This window comes from Nicotiana tabacum, chromosome 11 (assembly GCF_000715075.1).
Source record: "Nicotiana tabacum cultivar K326 chromosome 11, ASM71507v2, whole genome shotgun sequence".
Classification (NCBI taxonomy): Eukaryota; Viridiplantae; Streptophyta; class Magnoliopsida; order Solanales; family Solanaceae; genus Nicotiana; species Nicotiana tabacum.
In genome coordinates, this window is record NC_134090.1 from 25,927,201 (window position 1) to 25,952,502 (window position 25,302).

The 25,302-nt window shown below is 37.2% G+C and overlaps 1 protein-coding gene across 1 annotated transcript; it reads right to left on the bottom strand.

The window, feature by feature from the left end:
* Nucleotides 1–17,463: 17,463 nt before the first annotated feature.
* LOC107812573 (uncharacterized) lies at nucleotides 17,464–19,594 on the bottom strand. Its single transcript, XM_016637718.2, has 2 exons — nucleotides 19,118–19,594; nucleotides 17,464–18,070 (listed from the first exon to the last, which is right to left on the bottom strand). Exons 1-2 carry the CDS (start codon nucleotides 19,445–19,447, stop codon nucleotides 17,600–17,602), a joined length of 801 nt encoding a protein of 266 aa, XP_016493204.1. The 5' UTR covers nucleotides 19,448–19,594; the 3' UTR covers nucleotides 17,464–17,599.
* Nucleotides 19,595–25,302: the final 5,708 nt, after the last annotated feature.

The following is a 25,302-nucleotide window of genomic DNA, read 5'->3' on the forward strand; positions in this document are numbered from 1 at the left end:
GCTGCATTATTTTCCGGTACTTTTATTTGAGCTGGTAGAGATTGGTAATTTTTGACGACACTGGTTTATTTTCGAGGTTGTGGTTATCATTTCCTATTGGCTGTTTAATTTTGACCTATATTTCAATTATTTTGTCATTATTATAAACTACGTACAGGTTTTAACGTAGGTAACCTGCCTTAGCCTCGTCACTACTTCATCGAGTTAGGCTCGGCACGTACCAGTACATGAGGTCGGTTGTACTGATACTGCACTCTGCACAGTGTGCAGATTTTGGAGACGGTCCCAACGACGGTTATTAGCGAGCTCGGATTAGACTTTTGTGAAGACTTAAGGTATGACTGTTCAGTGCCTGCAGCTCTTGGAGTCCCCTTCCCTCTGTCTATTTAGCTGCGTACTTTCATTCGAACAACTTGTTACTTATTTCGGACCCTTATGTGTATTACTCTAGTAGTTCATCTACTCGTGACACCAGGTTCAGGAAATTGTAATAGATATTTGGTTAGTTTAATTTCCACATTGTTACTTTAAATTCATTCAGTTATCTCAGTTCTTCTTTAATATCTAATTTAAACTATTAAAAGGAATAGATTGTTCCAACATTGGCTTCCCTAGCAATTGTAATGTTAGGCGCCATTACGGTTTCGATGGTGGGAAATTCAGGTCGTGACAATTACCGACCAAAGTTGGTCGGTAATCAAAAAGTTTGACTAAGAAAGTCTGACCACTTCGGTCAACGTTTTGACCAATATACTGACCAACTTTGGTTGGTAAGTAATTTAAAAAAATGTCAAATATTTTTTGTAGTTTTCGTCCTTGTTGGACAGTTTTTTGGTCTCTTATTTTGACCGACCAACGTTGGTAGGTATGCCTTGGTTGGTTTTTCCCTGATTTCTAGTAGTGAAAGAAAGAATAGGACATTGGAAGAAATGGCTAGGACTACGCTTCTTTCTAGTAAACTGCCTCATAGTTTCTGGGCAGAAGCTGTGAGCTCTATATACTACATCATAAATAGGTGCATGACTAGAACTCTTGTTGATAAGACTCCCTATTAGTTACTTAAAGGGAGAAAGCCAAATATATCTCATCTTAAGGCATTTGGATGCAAGTGCTTTGTGCAAAATAATGGTAAAGATTCCCTAGGTAAGTTTGATCTCAGAAGTGATGAGGGAGTATTCTTGGGATATTCTTCACATAGTAAAGCTTATAAGATTTATAACAAAAGAACTATTTGTGTAGAAGAAAGTGTGCATGTGATTTTTGATGAAGCTAACATTCTTTTTGAGAGGCAGGAACATGAAGATGAAGCAATTGGGCTGGTAAGAAACTCAAATGAAACCATAGCTTAGATTGAAGTTGTACCAAATGAAGGAACATGTGATGGAACGGATCCTTCCACCCAAGGCAACTTGACAGGGGGAACTGAACAAAGAGGAATTATCCTCAAACCTCGAGGGAACATGTCTATGAACTTGTTCCTCAGCAACAAAATATTGAAGGAACATCTAGGGGAAACTAGCTGGTTATGAAACCTTACAAGTATCAAAGTTCTCATCCCATTGAGAACATAATTACTGATCAACCTCTGGAATCAAAACAAGATTTTCTTTGAAAAATCTTTGTGTTTTATGCCTTTTTATCTCTTATTGAACCTAAAAATATTGCTGAGGCTTTACAGGATGCAGACTGGGTAAATGCAATGCAAGATGCACTCAACTAATTTGACAGGAGTAAAGTTTGGCATCTGGTACCAAGACCGAAGGACAGATCAGTAATTGGCATAAAATGGGACTTCAGAAATAAACTTGATGAAGATGGAAAAGTTACAAGGAACAAGACAAGATTGGTGGTTCAAGGATATAGTCAAGATGAAGGCATAGACTATGATAAGACATTTGCTCCAGTTGCAAGATTGGAAGCAATTAGACTCCTTATAGCCTTTGCTGCTTACATGGATTTCACTCTCCATCAAATGGATGTTAAGAGTGTCTTTCTCAATGGCAATCTAAAGGAAGAAGTGTTTGTCAAGCAACCTCCGGGTTTGAAAGTAAAGAATGTCATGATCATGTGTACAAGCTTGACAATGCACTTTATGGGCTCAAGCAGGCTCCAAGAGCATGGTATGAAAGATTATCAAAATTCCTGCTTGAGCATGACCACAAGAGAGTTAAAATTGACAATACTTTATTCTTTAAAGAAAAAGGTAAAGATTTCTTGGTAGTTCAGATATATGTTGATGATATAATCTTTGAAGCAACTACTGATAAGTTAAGTAAATAATTTGCTAAACTAATGGGGAGTGAATTTGAAATGAGTATGATGGGTGAGCCCTGTTTCTTTTTAGGCTTACAAATTAAATAAAATTCAAATATAACTATGATCCAGCAGTAAAATTATGTAAAAGAATTGCTTAAAAGGATAAAAATGGAAGATTCCAAAAAAATTAACACTCCTATTGCAACAACCACAAAATTGTATGTAGATTAACATGGTTCATCTATTGATCAGAAGTTGTATAGGGGAATTATTGGATCTTTGTTATATCTCACTGCTAGCAGACCTGATACTATTTTTAGTGTAGGCCTTTGTGCTAGATTTCAGGCAAATCCAAAGGAGTCTCACTTGACTGCTGTCAAGAGGATCTTGCGATACCTAAAAGGCACTACTAACCTCTGTCTATGGTATCCAAAAGGTAGTAATTTCAACTTAGATATGCTGATGTTGATTATGCAGGTTTTCTTGTGGATTGAAAGAAAACCTCAGGTATGGAACACTTTCTTGGCTCATATCTTGTGTCTTGGGCCACCAAAAAGCAAAATTATGTGGCCTTATCTACTGCTGAAGTTGAGTATATTGATGTTACGTCATGCTGTGCTCAATTGTTTTGGATCAAACAATAATTAATGGACTTTAGAATTGATGTAGGTTGCATCCCCATATTTTGTTGATAACACTAGTGTAATTAGTATGACCAAGAACCCAGTTCATCACAAGAGAACTAAGCACATAGATGTTAGGCATCATTTTTTGAGGGACAACTACGAGAAGTATTTGATCACTATGAAATTTTGTGTTGACAAACAAATAGCCGACATCTTCACAAAAGCTCTAAGTAGAGATCACTTTGAAAGGAATGGGTTGGAATTAGAGATGATTAAGATCACCTAAAAGGAACTAGTTCTAATTCAAAAATTGATTAGAAAATTTGTGGATTTTTGTACATAGTTAGATTAGATTTTGCTCAGTCTCATACTTTCATCAGTATACTCTTGTCTCATGTGATAAAACGATTCATTAATCTCTAATTATATTATCTCTATTTTTTTGGAAAATTCAGACTTACGTAAGAGATTTCTCAAAAGAACCTGGTTCATCAAGATTACTTGGTACGTACTCTCCACTCAGCATATTTTGGAATAGTTATATTTAGATTATGATCAAAAGGAGAGTCCTATTTAATCCCAAACTCTTTGAACTTATCCATTGCGAAATGAACCAGTTTCATTCAAATAAAATCCAAAAATGCAATAAGTGCCTAGATTCTTGGGACAATCTTCAACGTATTTTCAAACTGACTTCCAGTTTGATTAGACTTCTGAAAAGGTTGTCGTTACCCAATTAAACACCTCATCTTTAAATTGATTAGGCCTTAGTTTTTTCTTCACTTCTTAATTTTCAAGCTGTTAAAAAATTCTCTCTATCTTTTCTCATCTTCCAAACACACACAAACTCATTTTCTCTCATACCCAAACAAAGAAATGGCAAACCTCTCTAAGAATCCCTCATCACCACCCAAGGAAACTACACCCACACCATCCATCACACCTTCATCCACACCCACCTCTAAGAAAGGAAGGTTCAGGATGATGGCTCGTAAGATTTTCGCTGGAGGAGAACAAATCAAGAAAATTAATGAACAATTGAAAGCGAGTCGGGAAGAAAAACCCCAGAAATCTGATGAATCATTCAAGTCTACTACTGAGGGAGAAGAAATTGTTTCTTCTGAGACAGAGCAAGTAACATCTGGCCCTAAAGTTACTCCTGAAATCATCTCTGAGGTTGCTACAAATCTGGAAAATAGGCTTGTTCTGGTGGGAACTATGGTTGGGGTTGAAATCACTGAGTCTAGGAAATTTGGTGGTAAAAATAAAAAGAGAAAAGAAAAGGAGAGTGAGGGTGTTCAATGTGCTGTGAGTAGGGTGGCAAAATTTTTAAAAGAAAATAGTTAACCATCCATATAATGCACTAAAAAATAGGTTGGATAATAAACTTTTTAAAAACGGGTCAAATACGGATAAGAACTATATTATCCATTTAGAAAATGGATAACCAATGAGTAACCAATGGGTCTAACTTTTACATTTGTAAAGCCTCAAATTGGGGATTACTCAAGTTAGGAAGACTAAGAATTCTCCCAAAACTAATCATATGCACGAATTCATTACCTATATTATCCGTCAATTAACTCATTTTTTATCCGTATTAAATATGGGTCGGGTCGGATAATCAATCAATTTTTTCATTACCTATTTTCGACCCGAACCATATCTGACCCGCCCGTTTGCCACTCCTAGCTGTGAGGGGACTGGAAAAAGGAGTGGTTGAATCTTCACCTACTCTTGTTGGTTTGACTAAAGAAACAGTGCTATGGTAGTATGGAGTGAGGAATCTGCTGGAGAAAAAGAAAATGTGAGAGAAAAAGGGGAAGTGGATCTGGAGAATCTACTGAAGGGCTGGTTAGATTGGGGATGAAAGTTCAAGAACTTGTTCCATTTGAACAGGAACCCCTTGAAAACTTACTGAAAAAGGTGTGACAGTTACAAACCTAAAAAGAAAAGGAGTTCAGGAGTTAAAGTCTCTAGTACTGCTAGGGAAAACAAGAAAAGAAAGGCTACCTTGTTTATCCCTGTAGAGACTCCTCCTACAAGAGGGAGAGATATAATGAGTCAGAAGAAGTAGAGTGAGGCTGAACTGGAAAAGGCATTAGAAGAAAGTAAGATAAAAGTTGTTGCAAAGAGAAAGAGGAGGGTGGTTGAGCCTGTTGAGGCAGTTGAGATTGAAGAGATGGGCCTAGTTCTTCGTGATGAATAGGAGGCAGAAGAAATGGAGGTTGTGACTTCAAAGGCAAAGAAAGCCAAGACATCCACAAAGAAGTCTATTTTAAAAATTATCTCTGCAGAGCCCTCTACTTTGGCTAAAAGAACTCGGTCTGCATTGAAATCTAGAAAAGTGATAGTGGTGGAAGAAGAAGAAGAAGAAGAAGAATATAATGCTGAGAAGGACAAAATGGTTGAGTTTGGGAAGAGAACCATCTTGAAAGGTAGACTCCTCGGGGACTTGGAGGAGGAAGGTATGTTGACGCTACTGGAGAAGTTACAATTGCAGGGTTAGAAGGACATGTCATTCAGATGGATGGAAAACTTGCTAGAACTGAGATTGTGGAGTTCATGAAAAATTGTGAGATCAAAAATGGCAGAGTCACCAGTGTGGTGAATGCAGTGACAGTGAGTTTTAATAATAAAGAATTGGGAGATGTCTTAGGTGTACTTTCTGAAGGGTACAATAATTACAAGAAGCTCAAATGGCTAAGTCTAGAGAATCTCCCTACCTCCCTTGCCATTATAAAGAAGTTTGGTGACAATGAAGAGGAACTTCAGCCCAAGGCTATATACAAAAGTGATATGAATCCACCCCACAAAGTGTCACGACCCAGATTTTCCACCCTCGGGAGTCGTGATGGCGCCTACTATTGTGAGTTAGGCAAGCCAATTACGTGAACAATTACCTTTTTACCCATTTTATATCCATTAACAATTTCGAAGTAAGAACATTTAAACAGCGGAATTTAACATAAGCGGAAGAAAAATCAATAAGCTAGCTGAACATGAATCCAATACAACTATTTGAGTCTCGACTACCCAGAACTAGTGTATAGTTTCACAGACGGTTTAAGAATACTACAATTAAAGGACTGAAAGAAATAAATACAACACTGTCTTTGGAAATACATGAAAGAAACAGAAATAGTAGATAGAAGGAGATGCCAACGCCTGCGGATGCCTGCAGGACTACCTCGGGTCACCTGATGAGCAAGAATCAGCAATCCCACTGCGGTCCAAAGTCTACAACACTGGGGTCTGCACAAAAGAGTGCAGAGTGTAGTATCAGCACAACCGACCCCATGTGTTGATAAGTGCCTAGCCTAACCTCAGCGAAGTAGTGACGAGGATAGGACCAGACTACGAAATAAACCTGTGCAATTTAACTATATACAACGGAAAAGAAGTACAGAAATAAACAGTCATATACAGTCAAGTAGGGGAGGGGAAAACATGTTGCGAGGAAACATCGAGTAGTAACAGAAAAGCAACAAATAAATATGAGGATCACCACAGTTCAATTAAAAATAGGAAGGGGAAATCATGTTGCGGGGTACAACAAGTATCAACAAGGAACCAGCAATTTAGTGTAGAGAAATCGTAACACAGCTATCAATAAAAATTAGGAAATCAAAGACAAGTGCATGGCATCACCCTTCGTGCTTTTACTCTCTCTCACCAAAACAATACACGGCATCATCCTTCGTACTTTACGCTCTTCCTCACCCAAACAACAATCACAAGGAAAATAGGGTAAGGGAATTTATACTCTCGAAATAAAATCAAGCAACAACAGAAAATCAGTAAATAAACGTAAAGGACAACATAACTCAATTATCAACAAGAATCGGGGAAATCAAGGACAAGTACACGACATCACCCTTCGTGTTTTTACTCTCACCCTCACCATAAGAATCAATACAATAGACACTGAATGGTACATCGTACGGCAAGGCATTACCCTTCGTGCTTTACACTCTTTCCTCACCATGAAATCAATATAATAGGCAACAGAATGGTACATCGTGCGGCACGGCATCACCCTTCATGTTTTACACTCTTTCCTCACAAAACAAACAATGCACGACATCACCCTTCGTGCTTTAACTCTCTTCCTCACCCAAACAACAATCACAAATAATAGGGCAGGGAAATAAAGGAAATTGCAATAAGAATCCCTTCAAGGGAGCAACAAGTCAACAATTAAATCCCGACAAGGGAACAACATCAATAACATCAACATCCCGGCAAGGGAGACAACAATTAAATCAACAATTGCTCGGCAAGGGTGACAACATGGTGATCTCTTCTCTTTCTCATTTTTACTACACGATTCACTTCACAACTCGAACCAATGCTCTAGAGGTTCAATTATCACTTATATCTTCACAACTCATTTCACAACTCGAGCCAATGCTCTAAAATTTCAATTGTCACTTATACTTTCACAATTCATTATACAACTTGAGCCAATGCTCCTCAATGTTCATAAGTCAGAATTCTTTCCACCAACTTTATACAACAAATAGAAACCATCACCAAGGAATGAAAAGTACAACGAAGTCATGATAATGATAATATAAAGACTCACGGGCATGCTAGACACCAACGTATAGATACTTGTCATCATGCCTATACGTCGTACTCAACAATTACCACATAGCCAATAGGACTCGACTCCTAATCCCTCAAGTTAAAGTTAGACCAAACATTTACCTCGACGCCACGAACACAATTCACGATTCAATTATAACTTTACCCCTTGATTTCACCACCAATTCGCTCGTATCTAGTCACAAGTTACTTAATTACATCAATAAATGCCAAATGAATCAATTTGAATGCATAAAAATGAGTTTTCCAAAGTTTTGCCCAAAAAGTCAAAAATCGCCCCCGGACCCACATGGTCAAAAACCCGAGGTTTGAACCGAAACCCGATTACCCATTCCCCCACGAACTCAAATATATAATTTATTTTGAAATCGTACCTCAAATCGAGGTCCAAATCCCCAATTTTCTAAAAACCTAGGTTCTACCCAAAACACCCAATTTCCCCCATGAAAATCATTGATTTTGAGTTGAAATCATGTTAAAAAATGTTAAGGAGTGAAGAAAATGAGAAAATCACTTACCAACATTTTGGAGAAGAAAGGTTGTTTGAAAAATCGTCTCTTATGTTTTTGGGGTTTTGAAAATAAAAAATAACTGAAAATTCCGTCTAAATATACCCCTCTTAGACCCCCTGTGCGGACCACACAAAATCGACTACGGCTGCACAGCCCTTCTTGTGGACTGCAGTAACATGCTTTAGTATTTTGGCTATAACTTTCTCTATAGATGTAAAAATTGTCATTTCTTTACCTTTCTGAATACTAGACACGAAGGGCTACAACTTTCGTTTTTGAATCATCTCAAAATTCCTTGTAGATCAAAATAGGCTTTTGAAGTCGGACTAGTGAAATGTTATTCACCGCGGACCGTACAGAATCTAGTGCGGCCGCACAGGCCCTCACCACGGTCCGCACAAAATCCAGTGCGGCCGCACAATCCCTTCCGCGGTAGCATTCCTTTTTGTGCGGACCGCACTGGTCTGTTCAGAGGCCTTCCACCTCTCTGAACCTGCAACAACTATGTTTTAAGTCTAAGACATCCCGGAACCTAATCGAAACTCACCCGAGCCCTCGGAACTCCAAACCAAGTGTGCATACTAACTCAAAAACATCATATGGACCTACTTTGCGATCACATCATCAAAATAACATGTAAAATCATGAATTAAACCTCAAAACTCAACATTTTCATCAAAAACTCTCAAAGTTCATAATTCTTCAACCGAAAGTCCAACTTACGTCAAATAAACTCCGTTTTTTACCAAATTTCACAGTTATCTTTCAAATGCTATAACCAGTTTGTACCGGGATCCGAAACCAAAATACTGGCCCGATAACAATGGTTTCAAATGTTAATTATTTTCTTTATTTCTTAGATAATTCAGTAAAATAATTTCTTTCAAAAATTGATTTCTAAGGCTTGGGACCTCGGAATTCATTTTCGGGCATATGCCCAAGTCCCATATTTTACTTCGGACCTCCCGGGATCGTCAGAACACGGATCCGGATCCGTTTGCTAAAAATGTTGACCAAAGTCAACCATAATTAAATTTTTAACTCTAAAATTTCTATTTCTCATATTTTCATATAGAAGGCTTTCCGGATATAGGTACGGACCATGCACGTAAATCAAGGTGGGGTAAAAGGGAGATTTTTAGGCCTCGGAATACTGAGTGCACTTGCAACATAATTGATGACCTTTTGGGTCATCACACAAAGTGTTGTTCGAATTTGTTAACAAAGTTGTGCTATATAGGCAGGAAAGGAGGCACATTGCCACATTTATGGACCTGGTCCTTATGGATTGTCTGGACAGTGGAAGCCAAATCAATTACCCTGAATTTATTATCCAGCTTCTTGATAGGGTTCTGACTGGCACCAAAACTCATGTCATACCCTATGGTTTTATTCTCACGGCTGTACTTCCACACTTCAAGGTACCCTTCAAGAAATGAGAAGTTGGTACATATAAGTATCACTTTAGGGCAAACACTCTGACTGCTTGTGACTATGAAGTCCATACCACTCCCAAAAAACTCGGTTCATCCAAAAAGGTACCTGTGAACAGCAAAGTACGAGCCTTGATACAAGAGAACGGGGCTAAGGATGTTGAAATTGAAAAGCTGAAGAAAAGGTTGGCAGAAGTAAAAACTGGGAGAGATGCTCTCAGAGCTGAGCTTGCAAAGGACAAGCAGATGAATGATGTCATTCTTCAGGATATGCTGAAACTGCTTCAAGATAAGAACGAAGAACTTGGTCCTTCCTAGTCCTAAGACTTCCTAGCCCAATTAGACCAACCAGTGACCCGGGCGGAATTTCTTTTTGTTCCTTTTGCTCATGATCCAGTGTTTTTATTTCTCTTTATGCTTTGTGGATGACTAAGTATCAATGATAATTAATTGTTTTTGTGCTCTAACTATTTGTTGATGCTTCTAGATGGCTAATATCATTAGATTGATAAATAAAGCTTGACTCCATGATTGCATTTGAAGTAGCCCCAGTGGTCATGAGTAATTTCTATTAAAATCTCGTTATCTAACATAATTATGCAACTTTTCTATGATGACAAAAGGGGGAATATAGGTTGTGCTTTTACTTTGGACTGTGATGTTTATAACTTAATGAACCTGGTCCTTGATGATTAGTGACTTTAAAAATGAAAAGTGTTCTAACTTTGTGTTGATGTTGAGCTGAGTTGAAATAGGGCTTATGCTTATGAAAAGCACAGAGTTTGTCATCATCAAAAAAGGGGGGAATTTCTTGGCCCAAGTGAAGTTTGATTTGATGATTGACAAAGGAACTCAAGCATGAACCAAGTCTATACACAGTGTACACACACATAGGCAGATTCGAGCATAAGGGATGCACGTGAAAAAGATAACCTTAAGTCGTTATATCTGATATCTCTGATCGAAAAGGTTGCATAAATGATAAAGAGAAGGACTCCTTACTCGAAGAGAACTTTATCCAAGATAAGGGAGGAGCTAGAAGTTGAAGATAACTAGAACTCTTCCACCAAGGAAGAGTATAGCATTAGAACTCTAGTTATTTCCTATTCTACTAACTCTATATATTTCAGGATGTTCTCATTTTACAAGTACGTACAAAAGCTGAAGTTAAACGTGAGTTGAGAGAAAAATAGCAAAGCATTTTGCGAGCAATTCTTGTGTGATTCAAGTGTGCGAACCTGAAACTACATGAACCAGATAAAAGAACCAGTTCCAAGTGTCTGTCTTCTATTATAGTTCAATTGTGGTAGGGCTTTTCAATTTGTACCTTTTAGCTTTATATAGAAGCAATTGTATTAGGTACTTTGAGTATTCAAGTTAGAGTTAACTTGAAGTTGTCGCAATAGTTAGAGGTTGGTTGCCACAACGGGATTAGAGGAAATCCATAGGTTTATAAAGACTTTTGTAAATGTTGTTTTGGCTCACTGATTTAGTGCAATGTTGAGGAAAATCTTGCTAAGTAGTAGGTCGTATTTTTTTCACCTTTTGAGCAGGGTGTTTTCCAGGTAAAAATACTTGTATTCTTTACTTTCCGCATTTACTATTTCCGCATTAGTAGTATAAGGAACACATAGAAGAACCAAGTCCTTCTATAATCTGTGCACGCAAAAATTGAATACAAGACAAATCACTCCCCCCCCCCTTTTGTGTGGCATTAAAGTATAAAATATCAATTTTCAACTCATATAGAAAACCACAAAGATGAGGACAAGAAAAAGCATATGAACTGAAGAAGGAAAGAAAATGGAAAAGAAGAATGGGAGTTAGAACTATAGGTTCATGTATTTACCAATTTCAAAATTCACCATAGTGGTCCAAAAACAGAGTTACTGTTTGGATTTAAAATAATACAATATGGATTATAAATGTCAAGAGGATCTTGGTCTTTAAATATTCTAAAACAAGAAGAAACAATGGTCATATGAGGATATGGTTACAATGTAAACTCCCAAAGTCGAAAGAGAAACCTTTCTCAAAATTGAATTGGCAAAAGTGCTACTGAAGTAGGCCACACTTACATTTTGCCAGTACTAAAAATTATGACATACTGGATACTTTATGCGCATCAGCAATATTTTTGACTAAAAGGTCAACATATAACAGCCTTAAAACATAACAAGTGGTGTGGCAGCGAGGTCGAATAAGAGGAGAAACTTATAACCCAAACGCATTGACTCCATGGAAAAGCCCGACCATGTAGAACCTTGTAAATTTCTTGCTATCATCAATGATAAATACTACAATAGGTTGAGAGGGAGGAGAACTCTCAAGCTCGTAGCGAAGGAGTCTCAGAATGTTCCCTTCAAATGCTTCCCTCAAATTAAATATGCATGACTGGTAGGGCTGCTGCTGAAGCAAAAGCCTTTTGGCTATTCCTCCTAAGCGACGAGCCAATGGAGGAATATGCAGGGGGGAAGCCGGTCTTTAATTATTTGAGACACACGCGGCAACATCCTACAAGTCTACTGAGAAAAACTGGACCACAAAATACTGGACTAAATCCAACCTCATATGTTATGGGCGTCTTATTCCCGATACATTAATTTAGGGGTTCCATTTAAAAATAAGCCAGCAAGATTGAGAATTTCTTTTTTTATTTCAAATTAAATTTAGTCCAAAAAGTAAAGATTGTTATAAAATAAAGACTGTAAAGTAAAGACAAGTATAGAGAGAAACTGATATGTTATTCGACTTCAAACTTATATACATAATGAACTGAAATCTCCTCTATTTATAGAAGAAAGGAAGATTTATGTAAGTTGCTACTGCAAGCTGCAGTGTAAGCTACTACTATACCAGATATAGATAATCTTCTACCGAGGGTAATGTTTATCCATAATGGAGTCTGTTTATACATAACGGAGTACCAAAAGGATAAGCTCATTCTACCAGGTATGGACAATAAACTACCAAGGGTAATGTTTATCCATAACGGAGTACCAAAAGAATAAGCTTATTATACTAGGTATGGATAATCTTCTATCGAGGGTAATGTTTATCCACAACGGAGTACAGAAAGAATAAGTTTATTGTACTTGGTATGGATAATCTTCCGCTAGGGGTAATATTTATCCATAACGGAGTATCGAAAGGATAAGCTTCTACAGGAGGCTTATTTCCAATAGAATACTAAATAGATAAATATATTTACGGAGGAGTCTCATATGGATAAGCTTCTTCAGGAAGCTTATTTACAACGGAGTACCAAATAAACATCCATAATATAATATATTTATAACACTCCCCCTTGGATGTTTAAAAGATAATTTTCCTCTTTAAAAACTTACTAGGAAAACCCCCATGGGAAAAATTCTATTGAAGGAAAAAGAGTACACATTTTTAGTAATACGCATTGCTAGGTACCTCATTAAAAACCTCATAAGGAAAATCCTGTGGGAAAAAATCTTAGTAAGGAAAAAAGAGTGCATCACTATTTTACTCCCCCTGATGAAAACCTTGTGTCAAATATTTGAGTCTCTACATTCCAATCTTGTATACCATCTTCTCAAAAGTTGAAGTTGGTAAAAATTAGTGAATAAATTAGATGGATCATCACTTGATTGGATTTGTTGCACATCAATGTCACTATTTTTCTGAAGATCATGTGTGTAGAATAATTTTGGTGAAATGTGCTTCGTTCTATCTCCTTTTATAAACCCTCCCTTCAATTGGGCTATGCATGCAGCATTGTCTTCGTATAAAATTGTGGGTCTTTTCTCACATTCCAAATCACATTTTTCTCGAATAAAATGAATTATTGATCTCAACCATACACATTCCCTACTTGCTTCATGAATAGCTATTATCTCGGCATGATTTGAAGAAGTAGCAACAATAGATTGCTTTATGGAGCGCCATGATATGACAGTACCTCCATATGTAAACACGTACCCGATTTGAGATCGAGCTTTAAGGGCATCAGATAAATAACCTGCATCTGCATAACCAACAAGATCTGCACTATCTTTATTAGTATAAAACAAACCCATATCAAGAGTTCCCTTTAAATATCGCAATATATGCTTAATCCCGTTTCCATGTCTCCGTGTAGGAGAAAAACTATATCTTGCTATTAAATTAACAGAAAATGCTATGTCAGGCCTTGTAGCATTAGCAAGATATATTAGTGCACCAATTGCACTGAGATAGGGTACTTCGGGACTAAGGAGTTCTTCATCCTCTTCTTGAGGTCGGAACAAATCCTTATTCACTTCAAGTGATCGAACAATCATTTGTGTACTTAATGGGTGCGCTTTGTCCATGTAAAAGCGTTTTAAGACCCTTTCTGTATAGGCATATTGATGGATAAAGATCTCGTCTTCTAAATATTCAATTTGCAGACAAAGACAAATTTTTGTCTTTCCTAGATCTTTCATCTCAAATTCTTTCTTAAGATATTCAATTGCCTTTTGGATCTCTTCTGAAGTTCCAACAAGATTTATGTCATCAACATAAACTGCAATTATAACAAATTCTGATGTCATTTTCTTTATAAAAATACATGGACAAATAACATCATTTATGTAACCTTCTTTCAACAAATATTCACTAAGGCAATTATATCACATGCACCCAGATTGCTTTAAGTCGTACAAAGATCTTTGTAATCTGATTGAATACATTTCCTCAGATTTTGAATTTGCTTCAGGCATTTTAAATCCTTTAGGGATTTTCATATAAATTTCATTATCAAGTGCACCGTACAGATAAGTTGTAACTACATCCATTAGATATATTTCAAGCTTTTCATGTGGTGCTAAACTGATGAGATATCGAAATGTTATGGCATCCATAACAGGTGAATATGTTTCATCAAAATCGACTCCAGGTCGTTGTGAGAATCCTTGTGCAACAAGGCGAGCTTTGTATCTTTCAACTTCATTTTTATCATTCCTTTTTCGCACAAAAACCCATTTATGACTAACTAGCTTTATACCAGCATGTGTGTGGACTACTGGTCCAAAGACCTTTTTTTAGCAAGTGACTTCAATTCCAATTGAATTGCCTCTTGCCATTTTGGCAAATCAGATCTTTGTCGACATTCTTCGATAGATCGGGGTTCAAGATCCTCACTATCTTGCATAATATTAAGTGCAACATTATATGCAAAAATATTATTCATCACTATTTCAAATCGATTTAAATTAATTCCATCACCGGTAGAACTTATTAAAAGTTCCTCACTCACTTGAGCTTCAGGTTATTGATTTCTTCAGAAATCTCAGAACTAATCAGATCTTGGGTCTCTTCAGGAGATCCCTTCATAGTATCGCTTTGATCAATTGATGATTTTCTTTTTCGAGGATTTCGATCCTTAGAACCCAAAGGCCTACCACGCTTCAGGCGTGCTTTAGGTTTACTAGCTCTCATGCTAGTAGATGATCCTACTAGGACATCAATTCGGATAGGCACATTCTCTGCAGGGATATGTGACTTAGTTATCCTTTTCAAATCAGTAAATATGTCTGGCATTTGATTTGCTTTATTTTGCAAATGGATGATCTTCTAGACCTCCTGATTACATATAGGGGTACGTGGATCAAAGTGAGATAATGATGAAACTTTTCACACAATTTCTGTTTTTATTACCTTTTTCTCTCCCCCTAATTGTGGGAAAAAATTTTCATCAAACCGGAATCTGCAAATCGAGCAGTAAATAAATCTTCTGTCAATAGTTCAGGCTAGCGAATAATAGAGGGTGGTTCAAACCCAACATATATTCCTATCCTTCTCTGTGACCCCATCTTACTACGCTGTAGTGGTGCTACTAGCACATATACAACACATCCAAAAATTCGTAGATGGGAAATATTTGGTTCATGACCAAAAACTAATTATGACGGAGAATATTTATTGTAATGTGTCGGTCTTAGACGGATAAGTGATATTGCATGCAAGATAGCATGGCCCCAAACAGAAGTAGGCAATTTTGTTTTCATAAGTAGTGGTCTTGCTATCAATTGCAAGCGTTTAATAAATGACTCTGCAAGACCATTTTGAGTATGAACATAAGCTACAGGATGTTCAACTTTTATCCCAACTGATAGACAATAATCATCAAAAGCTTGAGATGAGAATTCTCTTATATTATCAAGGCGAATAGCCTTTATAGGATAATTTGGGAATTGTGCCCTTAACCGAACTATTTGGGCTAATAGCTTTTCAAACGCCAGGTTGCGAGATGAAAGTAGGCACACATGAGACCATCTTGAAGATGCATCTATTAGGACCATAAAATATCTAAACAACCCACTTGGTGGGTGAATAGGTCCACATATATCCTCATGTATACGCTCTAAAAAAGCAGGGGATTCAATGCCAACCTTCATTGGCGATGGTCTAGTGATCATTTTGCCTTAACAAGCATCACAAGAAAATTCGTCATTTGTAAGAATCTTCAGATTCTTTAATGGATGCCCACTCGAATTTTCAGTAATTTGTCTCATTATTATTGATCCAGGATGGCCCAAACGGCCATCCAAACCACAAAAGTATTTGAATCCGTAAACTTCTGATTTACGATATAGTGTGCTTCAATTGTACTAATTTTTGAATAGTATAAGCCAGAAGATAAAGTTGGTAACTTTTCTACAATGCATTTTTGGCCAGAAATATTCTTTGTAATACAAAGATATTCCACGTTCATTTCATCTATTGTCTCAACATGATACCCATTTCGACGGATATCTATAAAACTCAACAAGTTTCTTCGAGGCTTGGAGGAGAACAATACATTGTCTATAATAAGTTTTGTTCCCTTAGACAGAAATATAATGGCTCTTCCGGAGCCTTCAATCAAACTTATATTACCAGAAATTGTTGAAACATTTGCTTTTTCCTTATGTAAATAAGAAAAGTATTCCTGATTCTTGAATATGGCATGTGTTGTTCCACTATCAATAACACAAATATTTTCATGATTTGTCTTTGATCCAAATATAATTTGAGGATTATCCATATTCTCAGATAATTTCAAAGTATTTGCTCGAGATGGCAGAGTCTTGTGCTGATAACGTGTTATAAAATAAAGATTGTAAAGTAAAGATAAGTATAGAGAGAAACTGATATGTTATTCGACTTCAAACTTATATACATAATGAACCGAAATCTCCTCTATTTATAGAAGAAATGAAGATGCTATGTAAGTTGTTACTGCAAGCTGCTGTGTAAGTTGTTGTTGTATCAGATATAAATAATTTTCTACCGAGGGTAATGTTTATCCATAACGGAGTACTGAAAGAATAAGCTTATTGTACTAGGTATGGATAATCTTTCACTGGGGATAATATTTATCCATAACGGAGTATCGAAAGGATAAGTTTCTTTAGGAGGCTTATTTCAAATAGAGTACTAAATAGATAAACATATTTACGGCGGAATCCCATATGGATATTACAACGGAGTACCAAATAAGCATCCATAATATAATATATTTATAACAAGATAAAGCTATTTTTGTTTTTTGTAAAAACTGAACATTCTTTAAAATAATAAAATAAGGTGTGATACAAAATACTATTTTGATAGTAGAATATTGACAACTATTAAGGATATAAAGATTAATCTTTGGTTTGAGAAAAGTGCGCATAAATCTGTGACAATAACCCAAAATTAGATTCTTTTTTTTTTCCGAAGCCAAATTAAGATTGAGATAGTTAATTTGGGAGTCAGAGAATATCAAATAAGTTGACATATAATAGTTGATTAAGATGATTTAAGAAACGATTCTGCTCGTATTTTCATTGTGGTTATAACGGCTAAATAATTCTCGCATTCGTTCAAAGTCAATCTTTTCATAATTCATTACAACAACAATTATGCCTTACTCTCAAACAAGCAAACAAATTGTTATCGGATATATAAATTCTTGTTTCTTTATTTATGCTAACTCATATAAATTATTATAACATCTAATATTTAAGTAACATAAATCCAGTACAAGTATATATTGAATAATGAGTATGAAGTATCCGTCACAAAATCATTCAATTTATATTAAGATGCAATGCATTTTGAAGGATCTGCACACAAAAAAAACAATAATCATATGCTTATTTGACATAGGTACATTAACAAAAATTAATGGTCCCTATAAAGTAGACTAAAATATATAAGGAATGAGTGCCTTGATATCCTTAGGAAAATCATCAAACTTGGATTGGTACCATCTTCTTGTAGCAATGCTCCTCCCCATCAAGTAAAACATTGTGCCCAAAGTGAAGGAAATTGAATATAATGTTTGAGAAATGCAAGAAACTCCAACAAAAACAAGAATCTCAAAGAGGTAATGTGGGCATATGACAAAATTGAATAGGCCACCCTGAGGAATTTTATACTCTTTTTCACCCTTGTTTCTCAAATTTGAGAGCAAATAATGATGGCAAAAATTGCCTATTATACCAACCAAAAATATTATGAATCCACCATATTTGAGATCAATGGATGGCTCTGGCAAACCTTGACTAAGGTGTTGACCATAAATCATGGTAACAGTTGAGAGGAAATAACTAAATGATATTACTGTTGTAGCCTCAACATCCATTGAACCACTGTATTTGTGAACAAATAGGACCTAGTATCAACAAACCAAAGATATTAGAATTTGTTCAAGATAATTTAAAGCTTTAATCTTGAAAATGCTATTATAACAACTGCACACAGTTGCAAACTTAGAGCAGGTTCTGTTGATCAATTGTACCATCCTTTCGGTCGAAGTATATATACATATAATAAGATTACACGTATTCTTAATCCACTTACTCTAAATCATAAATTCACCTCGGACTACGTGAAAATTAAACTTAGTCTAAATTTTTCAAAAGTTAAAAAGGCTAAATTCATTCACAATACCAAACCACATGGTGGACCTTGTTTGTTCCCAAATTGTAAGGGGTCATTTGGTAGGGTGTATTAGTAACGTTGGGATAAGTAATGCTGCGATTATTTCTTATTCGCTGTTTAATAATTTGGTATATTAAAAATAACATGCATGCATTGCATAGAGGTGCATACATACTTATCCATGTATTAAAAATTATGGTATTACTAGTGTCAAAGTTTGCTATGTATTAGTTTTACATAGAATAATACCAAATAAGGTGTATAACTATACATGTATTAGTTATGTATAAGTTGAAAAACACTACAATACAAGGGATTAATAATATCAAAGCTAATATATACTCCTTCTGTTTAATTTAGATGACACAACTTCCTTATTAGTCTATTCCAAAAAAATGTCACATTTTTATATTTAGAAACAATTTACTTTAAACTTTGAATTCTACTCGCTTTACCCTTAATGAGAAGTTTTATGGCCACACAAATATCATGACCTCTCAAAGCTTTTACCCCTTAAACTTTTAAGGCCACATATTTCAAAAATCCTTTTTTTTTTTTCTTAAACTATGTATCAACTCAAACTATATCATTTAAATTGAAACGGGAGAGTATATTATTTTCCTTAATACGTCCTACCAAATGACCCATTAGAGTTTAATGGCTTTTATGTAGTGACAATATAAAGAACTTTCATATCAAAATCCATTCAAACACCTAAATGAAGAGAGCAAATTAAAAAAATCAAAAATAATATTAAAAGAAACTTTTTGAACAATACCTCTAAGACTCTCTTGAAGAAATGTATGGTCAAAGCAGAAGAAACCAAAGCAAATCTCAGATCCTCATTTGGGAAAATGGCAAAAGAAGCAAGACCAGCAAGAAATGCAGGACTATACAACAAAAGCATGCCTTTTTTACTCTCAATTCTTGCCTTCTTCTCATTTTCACTTTTACTTGATACAAAGAACTTAGAATACTGCATATGTTTTCCTTTAATTTCAGAAAATCCAGCATTTGCTAAGGAAGCAACACTTATTACAGACATTGTAGTAATGAATAGAGATGGTGGTGGAGGATATAGAAATTTCAGCAATGTAGACATCACCATTTTTCTACTTCTTGTTTTGTAATATTTTACTATGTTTTTAAAGGAAATACTGTGTATATAAAGAAGCAACAAATTCCCTAGTTTTTGTGCTATTTGTACTTCTTAGGTGTTTGACAAGAATATATGGTGTATTTCACTAGTTGGAATAGCAGAATTTTAAGAGCCACAATTACGTGGTAGTAACCAATTTTAAGAATTTAAAGTTATGACTAGAATTTGGACGGTCCAAAGACCTACGTGGTCACAAATTTTGCCAGTAAAAAATTGTAGGTTGGTTAGTGACAATGACAAGGGTCCAAAGTGGGTACTAGTATTATTCCTGCCTTGGCCATTTCCAACCTTACTCCATTTTCTATGATGGGGGCAATTTTTAGGGTAATGAAGCTCCGACCTTCTCCCATTTTTTCTCCCAAAATGGGGAATGAATAGTGTTCCCTCAAATATGGGTACACTATTCATCTCCTCCATTACTATTCATGCTTTGTTTATTATTATTTTATTATTTAACTCTTTTAGTTTATCTCTTTATATATACTTAATTATGTTTATGTAATATCTTTATAATATTAATTTTACATCTTAACTTTGGCGTATAATTATGATAAATTAATTTTCATGCATTTATTATTTTTATGTAAAACTGTAAGTTAATTTTATTATAAGTTATAATTGTACAAAAAATATATAATCATATCAAAAAATGAATGGTGCAAATATAAAATATTAGATTTTGCTAAAATTGAAAGGTACGAATATAAAATATTAGATGTTGCTAAAATTGAAAAGTGAAAATTAAAAATACATTAAAATTGGAAATACATAAAAATCAAAAATACATTAAATTAAAATATATAAAAATTGTAACTACGGTAAATAGCATAATAACTTAGTTGGGAGATATGTCATTTCCAGATATACCAAAATTATTATAGTATTGAGTGAAATATTCAAGCAAGCAATTCAGATGAATAATTATGTGTTGCAATGTTTGCAAGAAAATCGAAATAATGATCCTATCAGAGTTGGCTTCGTTCCAGGTCATTTGGTAATCAATCGAGATCGTGAAGGTGATGATAATAATTTATTTCTCGATTATTTTTCAGATAATCCCCGCTTTAGTGATCGCCAGTTTCAGCATAGATATCGGATGTCCCGCAATGATTTCACTTTTATTTGAATTATTAGTTAATCTATATTTAATGACTTGGCCGGTCACTTTAAGAATATACGCCCTGATCCCCTATTAATTGCTTTCCCCGTATTTGTTTCTGCTATTTTGATTTGCCGGGATGTTTGGTTTTGAGTTTCGAAGTGTTTTGGAACACTTAGTCCCTAAAAGAGAGCTTAAGCTATAGAATTTGGACCATAGTTGGAGTTGTTTGAAGACGGCCTCGGAATAGAATTCTGTCAGTTCCGTTAGCTCCGTTGGATGATTTCGGGCTTAGGAACGTGTTCGGATTGTGTTTTGGAGGTCTGTAGCTTATTTAGGCTTGAAATGCCGAAAGTTAATTTTTTGAAGTTTTCGGTACAATGGTGAGATTTTGATATCGGGGTCGGAATGGGATTCCGAAAGTTGGAGTAGCTCCGTAGTATTGAATGAGACGTGCTTGCAAAATTTCAGGTCATTCGGACGAGGTTTGATAGACTTTTTGATCGAAAGCGTGATTTGAGAGTTTTGGGAGTTCTTAGGCTTGAATCCGATGTTAAATTGGTGTTTTGATGTTGTTTGAGTGTTCCGAAGGTTGGAACAAGTTTGAATGATGTTTTAGGATTGATTGGCATGTTTGGTTGAGGTTCCAGAGGCCTCGGGTGTGTTTCGGATGCTTAACGGGTCATTTTTGGACTTAGAAAGATTGTAGATTTTCTGTTGTTGTGTGGCAGAGAAAACCTTCATCGCGTTCCCAAGAGGGGCTCGTGTTCGCATAGAGCATCTGGGTGAAGCAGCTGAATCGTGCTTCGCGTTCGCGATGATGTCCCGCGTTCGCGAAGGTATGGACTAGTTGGTCTTCACGCTCGCGACATGGTCCTCGCGTTCGCGTAGGGTCCGCCAGTATAAGCTATGTGTTCGCGAGTGGACCCTCACATTCGCGAAAGAGGAAAACTGGCTAGTGGATTTTTGTGCATCGCGTTCGTGAAGAAGAACGCGTCTGGGCAATATAAATTTCAAAATCGAGGGTTTTGAGTTCATATCACAAAATTGAATTGGGAGCTCGGTAGGAGATGAATTTTGGAAAGATTTTCCGAAGGAGTTTGCGTATTTGAGCCATTTGGAGTCGAGAACTCGTGGCAAGAACGTGATTTTGGGTTGATTTTGAACCGGTTCGAGGTAAGTGGCTTGTCTAACCTTGTGTGGGGGAACTCCCCTTAGGATTTGGTATTGTTGATATGTGAAATGCCTTGTACGTGAGGTGACGAGTGAGTACTCGTGCTAATTGTTGAAAATTTTGTTTTCATTAAGTAACTTTAATTATGTTTCCTTTCCTGTTTATACTACTTGCAATTTAAGCTTGTTATTAGCTTAGGGAAGCATGTCTAATTGACTTAATTGCTTTACTTGTTCAAACTGCCTTATTTGGATTATGTGTAGCATGCTAGGTTAGGAATACTTGTTTTACCTTAATATGAAATTGAATTTAATTGAATATTCTTCGTGTTGCTACTGTGTGTTTACTTTGGGACTACGGGAGGGTATCTTGGGAGATCCCATGCACATATATTAATTTGGACTGTAGTGTAGTATACCGAGAGATCCCCAGCACATATATTGATTTGGATTGTAGTGCGGGATACCGAGAGATCCCCAGCATGTATATTGAGGATACTAAGAGATCCTTGGGATACCGAGAGATCCCCAGCATATATATTGAGGATACTAAGAGGTCCTCAGGATACTGAGAGATCCCCAGCACACATATTGAGGATACTAAGAGATCCTCGGGATATTGAGAGATCCCCGGTTGTTATCTCTATGTTGAGCGGTATTCCTTTTGTGATTATTTTGTCTCTGTTATATTTATTGTAATTCTTATTATCCTGTGTTACTTCTTATTGTTAGCATTTAATTATACTGTCGTATTCTATACTATTTTACCTCGTTTTTCAGCTATAATCAGTAGGGCCCTAACCTTCTTCGTCACTACCCGACCGAGGTTAGGCTTGGAACTTACTGAGTACCGCTGTGGTGTACTCATGCCCTTTCTGTGCATGTTTTTCATGTGCAGATCCAGGTACTTCGACTCAGTCCTACCACCCTTGAAGCGAGGCGATTCTCCAGAGACTTCAAGGTATATCTGTCGCGTTCGCAGACCGAGGAGTCCCTTTCCATTCTCTCTAATAGTTTAGCCCTTCTGTATTTATCTTGATTTAGACATTTTGGAGTTAGAGCACAATGCAGTATTCATAGCTTGTGATTTCATGAGATTCTGGATTTTGGGAATTGTTTAGTTTCTGAGATCTTGTATTGTATATGTCGAGCGGCATCTCCAACAGTTTTATATTGTTTATCTTTAGTTTTATTAGTTTTTCGCATTTTGGTTCTTTTTCCGCAATTGTTAGGCTTACCTAGTCATAGAGACTAGTGCCATCATGATAATTCACGGAGGGCGAACTTGGGTCGTGACAAGTTGGTATTAGAGCTTTAGGTTCATAGGAGTCATGAATCACAAGCCGGTTTATTAGAGTCTCGTGGATAGGTACGGAGACGTCTGTACTTATCTATGAGAGGTTATGTAACTGTTAGGAAAATTCCACTTCATTGATTTCCTTGTCGTGCGAGATTTTTGATATCACAATTCTAAAATTTTGTCTTCTATTCTCTCACAGAATGTGAGGACACGTGCTACTAGAGATGATAAGGCATTCGTGCCCCCTACTGGAGCCGTCAAAGGTCGTGATTGGGGTAGAGGCCGAGGACGCTCACTTGGTGTAGCCAGAGCTCCCGCGCGAGCTGCCACTGAGGTGCCACCAGCAGTTCCAGTCGGAGTCCAGGCACCTGATACGCCTACTGCTACTACTACTCCAGCTCTCTAGGAGACTCTTGCGTAGTTCATGAGCATGTACATAACTCTGGCTCAGGCAGGCTTGTTTCCCCTTGCTGCAACTACATCTCATGCTGGGAGAGGAGCACAGACTCCCGCCGCCCTCACTCCTGAGCAACGAGTGCATGTTGATCAAGTCCCAGAGATTATTCTTGTATAACCTACAGCCCCAGATCAGTCCGAGGACAGGGCTGCAACTTTCGAGGATGAGCAGATGAGGCTTGAGAGGTTCAAGAAGTACAATCCTCATATATTCAGTGGTCTAGCATTGGATGATGCTCTAGGATTTCTAGATGAGTGATATTGTATCCTCCGTACCATGGGTATATACGGATCGAGCGGGGTTTCCTTCACTACCTTCCAGCTTCAAGGAGCCGCCTATGAGTGGTGGCGTACCTATGAGTTAGACAGTCCGGTGAGGTAGCTTCCCTGACTTGGACTCAATTTTCAGATATGTTCCCGAGAGAGTATGTTCCTCAGAGTCTCAGAGACGCATGGCGCGCGGAGTTTGAGCATTTACGCTAGGGTACTATGACTGTCTCGGAGTATGCTGTCTGTTACACTAGTTTGGCTAGACATGCCCCAGCCTTGATTTCTACTGTTCGCGAGAGGGTTCGCCAGTTTATTGAGGGGCTTATTCCCAGCATCAGGTCTAGCATGGCTCATGAGTTGGATATGGATATTTCTTATCAGCAGGTGGTGAGCATTGCTAGAAGGATAGAGGGTATGTATGCTAGGGACATAGAGGAGAGGGAGGCCAAGAGGTCTCGAGAGTTGGGCCATTATTTTGGTGCTCGTGCTCCAGCTGCAGTTCGTCATGGTAGGGGTTATATGAGTCGCCCCGTTCATTCAGTTCTTCCAGCAGCCAGTGGTATTCTAGCTCCTCCTAGGCCTCAGGAGCCTTATTATGCACCTCTAGTATCTAGTGTGCCTCCTGCGCGAGGTGCTTTCAAAGGTCAGTCCAGCAGACTTGTCCCGAGCCAGTCACATCCGACATGTCCTTACAGAGCTTGTTTTGAGTGTGGTGACACACGCCATGTGGTGAGGGATTGCCTTAGACTTGGGAGGAGTGCACCTCCACAGACTTCTCAGCCACAGCGTGTCTCGCAGAGTTCTCAAGCTATGGTTATAGTTCCAGTTGCTACCCCACCTACTCATCCAGCTAGAGGTGGAGGTAGAGGTTGCCCTAGAGGGGGAGGCCAGGCCAGATATTATGCCCTTCCTGCCCGTATCGAGGTTGTCATCTCCGATTCTATCATCACAGGTATTGTCTTTGTTTGTCATAGGGATGCATCGATTTTATTCAATCCAAGCTCCACCTATTCTTATGTGTCTTCTTATTTTGCCCCGTATTTTGGTGTACCTCGGGATTCTTTGAGTTCCCTTGTTTATGTTTCTACTCCTGTGGGAGATTCTCTTGTTGTGGACCGCGTTTATCAGTCGTGTGTGGTTTCTCTTAGTGGTTTTGAGACTAGAGTCGATTTATTATTGCTCAGCATGGTAGATTTTGATGTTATCTTGGGCATGGACTGGTTTTCGCCCCATTATGCTATTCTTGATTGTCACGCCAAAACTGTGATGTTGGCTATTCCAAGTGTACCACGAGTAGAGTGTTGGGATACCTTAGATCATACTCCCAGTAGAGTTATTTCATTCCTTAAGGCTCAGCGTATGGTTGAGAAGGGGTGTGACGCATATCTAGCTTATGTGAGAGATGTCAGTATTGATACCCCTACAGTTGATTCAGTCCCAGTAGTACGGGATTTTTCTGATGTGTTTCCAGCTAATCTTTCGGGCATGTCGCCCGATAGAGATATT

Excerpts from the sequence above, each read along its gene's own strand:
- LOC107812573 (XM_016637718.2), bottom strand. The coding sequence starts at position 19,447 with ATGGTGATGTCTACATTGCTGAAATTTCTATATCCTCCACCACCATCT. Across the intron at positions 18,071-19,117 it reads TCTTCAAGAGAGTCTTAGAG|GTCCTATTTGTTCACAAATA; the intron begins GTATTGTTCAAA and ends TGTTGATACTAG.